Below are 12,512 nucleotides of genomic sequence, written 5' to 3' on the forward strand. Positions count from 1 at the left end.
CTGAAGCAAAAAATTCTGGGCTCCGGGCAACTTCCGTCAAATTCCGGTGAGGTCAGTTTGTTCCAAGAATGCCCTCCCCCCCCCACCCCCTCCCTCCCTCCAACCACCACATCATCATCACTGCCACTAGTATTACAACTATCATCACTACCACTACTACTGCAACCACCACTACATCATCATCACTACCACTACTACTACAACCACCACCACCATCACCGCATCATCATCACTACCACTACTACTACAACCACCACCACCACATCATCATCACTACCACTACTACCACCACAACCACATCGTCATCACAATCACTACTACTGCAACTACCACCACCACATCATCATCACTGCAACTACCACTACTACTGCAACTACCACCACCACATCATCATCACTGCAACTACCACTACTACAACAACCACCAGTACCACATCATCATCACTACCACTACTATTACAACCACCACCTCCACATCATCATCACTACAACTACCACTACTACAACAACCACCACTCCACATCATCATCACTACCACTACTACTACAACTAGCACTACCACTACTACTACAACCAACACTACCACATCAGCATCAATACCACTATTACTACAACTACCACTATCACATCATCATCACGACCACTACTACTACAACCACCTCCACATCATCATCACTACCACTATTACTACAACTACTATCACTATTACAACCACCACCTCCACATCAACATCACTACCAATACTACTACAACCACCACCACCACATCATCATCACTACCAATACTACTACAACCACCACCACCACATCATCATCACTACCACTTCTACTACAACCACCACCACCACATCGTCATCACTGCAACTACCACCACTACTACAACCACCAGCATCACATCATCACTACTACTACTACTACTACAACCACCACCACCACATCATCATTACCACTTCTACTACAACCACCACCACCACCGCATCACCACTACCACTACTACTACTACAACCCACCACCACATACATCATCACTACTAATACTACTACAACCATCACCACCGCATCATCACTACCACTACTACTACTACAACCACCACCACCACCACATCATCACTACTAATACTACTACAACCACCACCACCACATCATCATTACCAATACTACTACAACCACCACCACCACATCATCACTACTAATACTACTACAACCACCACCACCACATCATCACTACTAATACTACTACAACCACCACCACCACATCATCATTACCAATACTACTACAACCACCACCACAACATCACTACTAATACTACATCAACCACCACCACCACATCATCGCTACCAATACTCTACAACCACCACCACCACATCATCATCACTACCACTACTACTACAATCACCACTACCACATCATCATCACTACCATTTGTACTACAACCACCATCACCACCACATCAACATAACTGCCACCACTACAACATCCACCATCACATCATTATCATCACGACCACAACTACTACAACCACTATGCCACCACCACATCATCATCACTACAACTACTACTTCAACCACCTCCACCACCATATCATCATTACTACCACCACAACTACAACCACCACCACCACATCATCATCACTACCACTACTACTTCAACCACCACCAGCACCACCACCATATGATCATCACTACTACTACTACTACTACAACAACCACTATCACATCTTCATCATCACTACCACCATTACTACAACCACCAACACCACATCATCCTCACTACCACCAGTTCTACAATCTCTACAATTAGGTTTTGGAGCTTTACTTCATTTGAAATAAGGAAACTTTGGGATAGTATTTGGCAATGTGTTAATCATAATATAATCCTAATCAGTTATCTATTTAGAACTATACAATATATAAACACAATGCCAAATACCATTCCAATTGCTTTTTCTTGTGTGCGGAAATTCCTCTTTCGGCATTGAAATTCCTACGAGTGGTGTCTGAAACTCCTGTGAGCCAAATTTAAAGTTGGCGTCTCTGCATTTGAGTGTCTTTAGACACTGTTTGTGTCTGGATGAGACTTTTAGGTGATCTCAAACTAAGTATTTTGATGGTGTGCTCTTGAAATCTACATCTGTTTCCTATTTGAACAAGTTCCCCTTTGTCTTACCTTTTCTTCGTTGCTTTAATTGTAATTCTAGAACTTTTAACTATCCCATTTTCTTCCTTTTTACTGATGCTGATACGATCTTAATGTGTTGCAAGCACCATAAAACCCTTAAAAACAAAAACAAAACAATCTCTCTCTCTCTCTCTCTCTCTCTCTCTCTCTCTCTCTCTCTCTCTCTCTCTCTCTCTCTCTCTCTCTCTCTCTCTCTCTCTCTCTCTCTCTCTCTTTCTCTCTCTCTCTCTCTTTCTTTCTTTCTTTCTTTCTTTCTTTCTTTCTTTCTTTCTATCGCAACCATCCATTAAATCATCTGGTTATACAGAGATGATATGTTACAATAAAGCAATGATGATTGGCTTGTTTTACTCCTTTTTTTTTTTTTAACCTTTGGACTATGGTTTGAAATTTGAGAGATTCTTGGGTTGTATTTATAAGCTACATAACCACTAGGTTACAGTAACAAAGATATTGTAGCCTTCTTTATAAAGTAAAAATCAAAACAAAACAACACTTTCTGGCCTTTTATTTAAATAATATTGTAGGTCTTTAGAATGTTATGTGGAAAGGACAATTTATTCAATGTTTACAAAAAGTAAATTTATGTCTAATGATAAGAATGGATTTAGACTAGTAGTAGTGAAATATAATATAATCCAAAACTACGTTCCTGTTATTTTTACACATCGATAGACCGAGAAATTTTCCTCCTTTTTGACAAACTGCTATTATCATCACTGAATAGTGTCGATCTCAATGTGATAGTCAGCCCAATAGAAGAGACAATCCAAGACTTAAGTTTTAAAGATTTTTTGCTTTTTTATTTCCTCATTTCTTTCAACATTAATTTGATTCAATGTACATCTATTTAGCATCCGTTTTCTTTTCTTCCCCAGCTCTTGCCAGTAACATGTGTTTTAACGTGAAGTCTGGGTTTTTCACGGCCAGGGTGGACCTGGTTGATGCTGCCTCCAGCTCTGTCGGAAGAGGAACATTGCCAACTTGTGTTGGTGAGTTGTAAGAATAAAAATGTGATGACATAGTGAGGGGTGATTTAAAAAAACAAAAACAATTCAGACTATGAGTATGAGATGCAGAATTTGACTGCATAGCTTATCCATCTTCTTCTTCTTCTTCTTCTTCTTCTTTTTTATCAGTATTCATTTTAACCTGTTCCCATCGTTCACAGCACATCTTTGATTTTTGGAAAATTTATTACAATTTCTGAATGTCAAGAAATTATCATTCTTTGTTTGCATTTACATGATCTAAACTCCATTATGAATAAGGTTATTATATTTTTCATCACCACCATCATTATTGTGTAAGATTTAAATCAAGAATGGTTATAAACTTTGGATGTCTTTGAAATCACAGGTTCATGTTTTGATGTGGAAAATAATCTTCTGTGGATGTCGAGTGGCGAATACGTGGATGTGTTCCACAACCCTGGTAACCTGGCCCCTCACCATATACATAAACGACTTGGGATTACTGAGACAGTCACATCGGAGACACTCAAATGTAAGGAATGATGGGCGTATTGTTGTTTGGCTGAATTTTAAAATATTAATTTAAAGTTGGAATATTGGGTTGTAATAATCAGCTATATTATCTGTATAATTTATTTTTTTTACTTAAGTTCACATACTAGTCCTAAATATATAATCAAATTTTATGATTTGTATTTATTGCTTTTGAAAATAAAATAAAACTCCCTTTATTCATCCCCAAGGGAAAATTTGTCTTTAGGGTCTATCCCAAGGGAAGACTGGAATAACCCAGGCGTCAGCTGCAGTACAGCGCTGCAAAGTGAGCTAGGGCGAGGTGACTTGTTCAAGGCCACACAACTAGGCGGGTAGTCGAAGTCGGTACCTTTTGGGTATGAAGCAAAGACTGTACCACTGGGAAACGCTACCCCCTTGCTAGAATATCCATTACTCGTTTTAGTGTGAGGAAAGAGCATTACATTTATGGCAGTTTTATCCATGGTACTCTAATTGAAATCAAAGATTGAAGATGGAGCACAAAGTGATTTATAATAATTCCCCTGTTACCATTTTATAATTTGGAAACATTTTCATCATAATTATTGGTACCTTTCATCTAAGTGATTAGGAAATTTATTATCAGTGGTGAGTTAAGTAAATTTTATTATGATTATTGGAATATCTGAAACGCCTGATGATATGTGGTAGATCATGGCATTAGACAAATATAAAAACACTAAAGTACAACTGCAGGTAAATTATATCTACATTTGTTTTACACTAAGAAGAAATTGCTAATGTTTAATTTATTTTGGCATCTCCTTTTTTTTGGTCGCTTTAGTTTCGTTTCATTGGAAACTGATTTTTTCATTTTTTCCATTTTATTTATGACTCAATACAGCATCCAGCCTTGTCCCCATAAACACTGTAATCACGGTGCTACTGCAGAATGTGGGCAGCATGTGTCTTCACCAGATGACAGCAGAGTTATATCCCCTTCCTCCTTGTTGCCCTTCTGCCACCAACAATGGCGAGGGATCTGTCTCAGCTGGTCAGAGCCAACTGGATTTTGAACATCTAAATCGAGTAATGGACATTCTAGCAAGGGCTGTGTCCGATCAGAATGGCCAGGCGATTGTCTGTTGTCTTGTTGTCTTGCAGGTACGAATATTTAATGATTTGTGCTACTACAAGCATAATGGTAAAATGGACAGCGAACGTCCCACATGTGTGATCTCTGCCTTTGTGAGGAAATAAATGTTGAATTTTGAATTTAAAGTCATAATGATCAGAATTACAAAAACTTAGAGCTCGTTTTAAATAAGGAAGATTGTATTTATTTTTCCAAATTTGGTAAAATACATTCATTTCCTCAATAAATGCATATTCTATAAACTTAATTTTCATAATTCAACATTATATTCTATATTTTATAGCTGTTTCTCACCACGATATACAAAAATCAATAATATCTTGATCCAAAATATTTTTTTTCTCTCTAAATACAGAGATTTTCTTCACAAAATCATGCGAATATTAATAATAATGATGATGATGATGATAATAATGATATATTTCTATAGAACCTAAGCATCCACTTAACTTTCCAAATAACTCATATGCACATACACAAACACACACATACAAAACAGGCCCACACATATGTATATAGAAATAAAAATACATCAATCATAAACTATTGGTGAAAATGATTATATTGCTCTTCTGTGGATCTGTGTCCTGTTTGAATTACCTGACGTATATCACTCAGAAAAATTCTAAATAGGAAAAGCAGACACATTTACACATGCAATGGTCAATTGTTAAGTCAGTACTAGAGTCTTTAAAAAACAGGGGGGGGGGGGTGAAACCCAGGCAATGTTGACTGTAATGCATTCGAATCTGGGGTGTATACACGAGACAATATAATATATTATAATACTTTATTTCTCCCAAAAAAGGAAAATTGTGTACAGATGTGTGTGTGTTAAAAATATAGATACAAATGAATTATGTGGATACAAAAACAAGTCTTCAAATGGCGACATAAAACACCATTTCAGATAATAGGATAAATAAAATAAATAAATAAAGGATGTAAAAATAAAGAACTATGTAAAACTTTATAATTTGTAAATTTAAGTTAAGATAAAGCAATTAAACTAAAACTAATTGTATACATTATAAAACAGCTTAAATTAGTTGTGGATAAGAATTATGTGACTGAACAATATGCATCATTTATATTTTAACAAGAATAAACAACTTGTGCACTTAAGGTATTCACTACTCTGTTGTTCCCCAAATACTCAGTGTTTCATATGACTTGTTTGTATGAATAATTAAAGGGGTCTTTAAACATTCATGATAGATTATTCTGAAGTAGGGAGGGGAGGAATTAAATTTCTTTCCCAATGGAAAAAAATAGATGCCATTTATGTGGCTGAAACCTCGAGTTTTCTGGGTGAAAAAGCCTCTTGGCCATCTCGCCCCATTATGTTCCATATTATTTTTAATATTCAAGGTTTCCAATTTTCCGTATATTTACGGAATTCAGTATGTTACAAACCCTCAGTATATTTTCCAATCACCTGCTAAACTGAAAAAAGGAAAGTACATAACATGTTTTTACTGGAGTCCAGCACCCAGAAAGGGGTTTGTCAATGTGTTTACGTAAGTGTTCAGTAAAATTTTGCCTCCTGAATTGGCAACCCTGAAACTTGTCTGTTTATAAATTTTACAGAGGTATTAAATTTATTTTTCATGTTCCTGGTATGAACAGCTCATATTCAAGACCAGTAGCTACAGGGAAAATGAGGAGAGTACTGACAGGCATATACGAAATGCAAGGTAAGACCATCCTTCTGAGTCTCTAATTAATCCTGGAACACAAGAATTCTTTGCCCAAAGTTTTACCATGTCATCAACTGGAATGTTTTTTTTTTAATTTTTATGAATGGATGTTTGCATAATTAAAAAAAAAAAAATTATATCATTATAATGTTATTCTCTCTTCTAAAGACATCTATATAATGATGTATAGGTAAATACTATTCATCTTTTATATTATATCATCCTGTCTTCTTAAGACATTTATATAATGAGGTCTGGGTGGGGATCCTGACCTCCCATAACGGACAGGGGGGTACATACTGTGTCTTCTATCCCCTTATATCTGTTTTCCAACATGCTTTCTGTCTTTGTCTTGGAATGAGATTACTTGGTTTTGTCCTGGCCCTGGCCGGAGTCCTAACTGGGAGGGAAACAGTCAAATGCATAGTTATTGTTTTGGGAGATGATATTTTAAAAAAAAATCATCTCTCTGTTATAATTATTATATTTGTTATTTTCAATGTATAATGTAAGCATTTGAGTGTATTCCTCTTTGTTGGATTTTGTGTTTGTGTCCGGATGAAACTTATAGGTGATCTCAAACTAAGTACATTGGTGGTATGCTCTTGGAATCTACATCTGATCCCTATTTGTTCCCAGTTCCCCTATGTCTCACTTTTTCTTGGGTGCTTTAATTGTAATTCTAGAACTTTTTACTATCCCATTTTCTTCCTTTTTACTGGCGCTGATATAACCTAAATGTGTTGCAAGCGCCATAAAACCCTTAAAAAACAAAACAAACATATAATGAGGTATATGTAAATGTTTTTCATATTTTGTATAATATTATCTTGTCTTCTAAAGACATCTATAAAATGATGAATAGGTAACCGGTATTCTTATATTGTATTTGTAGGTCCCTAATATTCAAGCTGTTGACAGATGAACCTTTGTTGAATGTTGATGAAAAATTGAGGGTTCTTGTGAAAGCAGAAGCATCTCGAGTCATCACACTAGGTCTTCGTTCACTCTACTCATCCTATGAAGACAGACAACGGCTTCTGTATGATCTGCTTACATCAGGTTTGTAGAATTACCAAAGACAGCTTTTGTGTCTTAAAAAGAAAATGATTTTTGATATTTTGTGTCAAAACTTCAGTGGTGTTTGAGAAAATAGGCACCAAAATTTATGTGCGACTATGTGGTCTAGTGGTACGATACTTGTTTTTGGATTGGAAGGTCCTGGGTTCGAGCCTCGCTCGGCGCATAGATGAGTTCTTGGAAAAGGTTCTTTACTCACATTCTCTTGTAAAATGAGTACCTGGCCATTAACAGTGTTGTCTCTGTCCAAAAAATTGTAAGATCGCCTAACAGGCATCATGTCTCGTCCTGAATGTTAAGCGTTGCTGTTGGCCAGGGACCCCCTTTAAAGTGCTTTGAGCACGTTTAGTGGATATTGTGCTATATAAATGATCGATTTATTTTTAATTTTAATGTAATGTATAAGCAAATGTTATATCTTAAAGTAATTTGGTTTGCTGTATAAATGGTACACAAACACGATCTTTTACAAACTCTATCTGCAGGCTAATATTCATATTTTTTAGGATTTTCTTGAAAAAAGCCTCTGCTGACACCTTAGTGCATTCTCCTGTATTCTATGATTATTATTGTCATGTTTATTTCTTGCTGAATGCCATTCAGAATGCCGATTGAAATCCCGTCGTCTTGATTTGATTCACCTTGAGGTTATTGTTTATTTTGGGTAACCTTCATTTAGGAGAAATTAATGACACAACATAATAAGGAACAATAGTGTTGTGTCAAAATACTGGTTCCAATCTCCTTGGAAGTGTGAAACTAGTCCTCTGGAGGACTGAATACATGCCTTGTGTAAATGATTTTCTGGTTTGAGAATGATGGCACCTTTTTTCAAGCCTAAATAAATGTCAGTCATCAATAAAGTTCATCCATCTTGGCAATTTTATGCCCCGTAATCGTGTAAATCTACCTATACATCCTGCTACTAAAATAGAAATGCTTCAATATGTAACCTATTAATAGTGTCCCCCGGATGGCAAATTACACACTTCCAATAAGTACCAGAAGACAGGAAAGTGTTGTGTCATGACTCCTGTTTCCCGTTAAAGGCCAATGGAGATAAACTTTTTTGAAATATTTCAGGAAAAGAGCATGTATCTTTGATGGATCTTAGAAACAGCATTCTCACGGACCTCGCTGAACAGCTCAACAGGCAGCAGACGCCTGTGACAGATGTCAGTATACTACAGTAAGTTTTTAATGTTCCTTTCAAGATTTGTAATATTTGGATTGATCTTGTGTGGTATTACTGAGCAGTTTTGTTAATGATTAAAAGTTTTGCAGTATGAAAGCCCATAACTGCGCCACCAATATAGGAAACTCAAAAATTCCAAGGGTAACTAAATAATATAAATTGTGATGATTTGAAAACTTTTCCTTCACGATGGAAATGTAGATAAAAAAACAAAAAGACATCAGCTTATATATAGTGTAATATCCACTAGACGTGCTCAAAGCGCTTTATGCAGGATGGGACATGATGTCTGTTAGGCGATATTACACTGCTGTTAACGGTCAGGTATTAATTTTTACACCTGAGTAAGGTGAGAGAATGTGAGTAAATAGTCTTTTCCAAGGATTCAACTTTGCAGCAAGCAAGGCTCGAACCCAGGACCTTCCGATCCAAAAGCTAGTGTCATACCACAAGACCACATAGCCACACAAATATTCATAAGAGCTTACAATTACAAGGGTTGAAAAGCAATTTTGGCCTTTTACTTTTACATGGAGTAAAATTAGTCCTTTAGAGGGAAAGGCCCCTGGAACTGAAGTTTATCTCAGATTCTGTAACAGCAACAATTAATTGCTTCCCTTTGGAAAGGATTTAAGACAATTGCAAAGTTCTATTCACCAGATCTGATTCAGCTACCCGGCCATAGCTGGGTGGAAGGAAGAGTAAGAAAATTTAAAAAACCTTGGCTGAAAGTTTTGGTCACATTTCAGTTGGGTTGGGTCTTTTGACCTCCCATGGTGGGCAGGAGGTCATTTGCTCTGTCCTCTATCTCCTACATCTGTTTTATGAGTTGCTTTCTGTCTTTCTCTTGGAATTAGGTTACTCTGTTTTGCCTTGACCCTTGCAGTCAGATTAAGAGTATGACAATCCGAATAGTGCTAAAATAGAGCTGTATGGTTTTTCAGTTTTGAATCATCACCTTAAATGAGGGAAAATGATACGCTGTCATGAAATTTTCATGGTTTATAAAACGTTTTTTGTTTTGATCATTGACAGATTGTTTGATGAGATTTTTAAAATTTAGAATTTTGAAGTAAGTAAGAGTATGACAACCGGAATAGTGCTAAAATGGAGCATTATTTTTTTTTTTCATTTTTGATTATCTCCTTAAGTGACTGTTACTCTGTTGTGCAATTTTCATGGTATATCAAACATTTTTTGTTTTGATCATTGACAGATTGTCTGATGAACTGGTCTCGTTTGTCCTCAAACTGGCTGTCAAAGAATCTTGTGTCTTGTTGGCAGAAGTCCAAACTTACTCTAAAGAAGACTTACAGGAAAGACTAGCAAATTTACCGGTAAATATATGTCATGATTTGCTTATCTTAACTTAAATGCACTGTATAAAGAGACTTCCTTTTGTGTAATCCTCAGAAATTATATGCTTAGTTGAAGTTTTGTTATCTGGAGCACATTAAAATATTCAAGTGCAGACCTGTCTAAGACTACGAAAAATTTGTAGAAATACGAATTTTTGGCTCCAGCTACAGAGCTGCATTCTCCTCTTTGACTCCATAAATCTTGTTGAGAAGGAAAGTTTAGCTTCTTAGAACCTATATTCAAGACTTTGGAGCTTTTTGGACCATGCTGAGAGCAAAATGTAAATTTTAAAGCTATTTAAAGTGAATTTTTCTTTTTTTTACCCTTGGAAACTACAAATTTTTGAAATTTCAAGTAGGCAGCCCTGCAAGTGACGTTGCAATAGCCTTTCTCTTTTTGATGAATAAAGATTCTCTCAATATCTCAATTGTTTTGTTTTTTCTAATGCGTTTTAAAATACTCTTTCAGGTTTTGTCACCAGCCGTTTTGTACTTGACTGCGCTTCGTTCCTATTATCTACGATGTGCCATTCTACATGAACCAACAACGAATGAAAACAATGACCCTGCTCAGAATCTCAATCTCACTGTAAGTCTTTTCAGAAGTTTAAAAATTGTGAAAATAGTCACTAGTGTTAGATAATGATATGAAAAAGTGTGTTGAAACAATGCCAGACATGCAAGAAAGAATAATACAACCCACCCCAAAAATCAATCAAAGTAGAAATTTTTTTATTTTTTTTTAATAAATTTACAAACTAGAAAATAACTATTTTCACAAAATCAAACAGTTAACTACATTGACCAAGCTCACTGGGCAGTCATGACAGGCTGATTTTTTGGGGTGGTTATTTTTTCTTGTATTTTTCTTTCTTGTTTTGTCTGCACTACTGTACACACACTTTTTTTGTAGATCTTTAAAAGTTGTGAACTTGCTCTATTTAGTTAACTTTTTTGATTTTGTAAATAGTTATTTTCATGTTTGTATGAATAACCTTTTTTTTTATTACTTTGATCGACTTCTGCCCCCCGTTCCTCCCCCTTTTACATTTGGCTTTTAATCACTATTTTATAGTAATCTGATTTCTGCAAGCTATTTTGGCTCAAAAGTTTTATGGCAATAATAATTGATCGTCTCCATCATCATTCATCATCATCATCATCGTCATCTTCATCAATCTTGTGTTATTATCGTTAATTATACTTCCTTGTGTATATTGATGAATTACTGATTTTTCTCGCAGGGCATACAAGACAATGTTTTGTCATTGGTTTCCAAAATGATCGACGGAGGTTGCCAGGTTTTGGAGAGTTTCATTGAAACATGCATGGCTGTCCTCAACACTTCTGTCAATGGTGATCTCGAGCACTGGCTTGCTGCATTTGAACGTCTGGCAAAGAGTACGATTCTGGGCACTCTAATGCCAGTTCTCATCACGGGTCTTACCCATCGCAATCTGCGATGTTTGCCCATCGCTCAGGCCCTCATGCCTTCTTTGGTCAGACTCACACTTTTTTCAAGCCGAGTAAGTTACATTTTGAAATTTTGCCAATTTTTCTTAACCCTGCACATTGTCACTTTTGATTTTCTTGCATTTTTTAAATACTGAAATGGTAGTGTGGTGGGGAGTATTAAGTTAGTAGCATGCACACTTTTTTTTTTCAATTATAAATTCACCCTTATAGTGTTATTGGTAGTCTATATCAGCTTAGTGAATTTTTAGGAGTTTTATGCCATTCTACTTTTAGAATTGCCTGAAAATGTTTTATTGCAGTATGGTCTTTGTTTCATACTGGAAAGGTACTGAGTTCGATTACCTGTCCCGTTGTGTGGCATTGAGCAAGTCACATAGATTTAGCTGCACTACAGTTGACTCCTGGGTTATTCCAGTCTTCCCTTGGAATAAATCCTAAAGAAAAATTTCCCCTTAGGGATGAATAAAGGGAATTAATTTAACAACACAGGTGACAGCAATACCCATCTTTGTATTTCCAGGCTGTGCTATTGATGAAGAGTGAAGAGTTGGAGGCAAGCTGTAACCAGTCTGCTGCTAATGATTTGGATCTGTCCGCTGACAGAGAAATGGCTGATATGATTGGAGAAGTTTTCAGCTGTGATCTGTGAGTGGTTTTTTGACAATATCTTCTTTCTTTGAACAAAGTCCAGTTCTTTCATATCATCCTTTACCTTATCCCACCATCTAGTCTTTGGGCATCCCTTTTCCTCTTTCCCGCTATTTGTAAGTTCAATACTTTCCTTCTCACGTACTCCCTCTCTTGTCTCAAAGTAATTAAAAAAGACAATATTAAAAAATGAGTACAAAAATAAACCCATCCCCTAAAAGGAGTACAGAGACTGAATATTTATAACTTTGATA

The 12,512-nt window shown here is 36.1% G+C and overlaps 1 protein-coding gene across 2 annotated transcripts in view; it reads left to right on the forward strand.

Moving 5' to 3' along the window:
• The window catches only part of LOC144968116 (putative E3 ubiquitin-protein ligase HECTD4), a 101,049-nt gene that overhangs the window by 13,643 nt on the left and 74,894 nt on the right, over window positions 1-12,512 (forward strand). For both annotated transcript variants that reach the window (XM_078906116.1, XM_078906117.1), the window contains exons 8-17: window positions 3,055-3,168; window positions 3,536-3,682; window positions 4,550-4,809; window positions 6,431-6,498; window positions 7,397-7,563; window positions 8,665-8,770; window positions 9,993-10,113; window positions 10,604-10,723; window positions 11,379-11,660; window positions 12,131-12,255. In XM_078906116.1, coding sequence (XP_078762242.1) covers window positions 3,055-3,168; window positions 3,536-3,682; window positions 4,550-4,809; window positions 6,431-6,498; window positions 7,397-7,563; window positions 8,665-8,770; window positions 9,993-10,113; window positions 10,604-10,723; window positions 11,379-11,660; window positions 12,131-12,255 — 1,510 coding nt within the window. The remainder of the gene's footprint in view (window positions 1-3,054; window positions 3,169-3,535; window positions 3,683-4,549; window positions 4,810-6,430; window positions 6,499-7,396; window positions 7,564-8,664; window positions 8,771-9,992; window positions 10,114-10,603; window positions 10,724-11,378; window positions 11,661-12,130; window positions 12,256-12,512) is intronic.

The sequence above is a fragment of the Berghia stephanieae genome, chromosome 3, assembly GCF_034508935.2.
Source record: "Berghia stephanieae isolate SIO BIC M18660-M18661 chromosome 3, UCSD_Bste_1.3, whole genome shotgun sequence".
In the NCBI taxonomy this organism is placed as follows: Eukaryota; Metazoa; Mollusca; class Gastropoda; order Nudibranchia; family Aeolidiidae; genus Berghia; species Berghia stephanieae.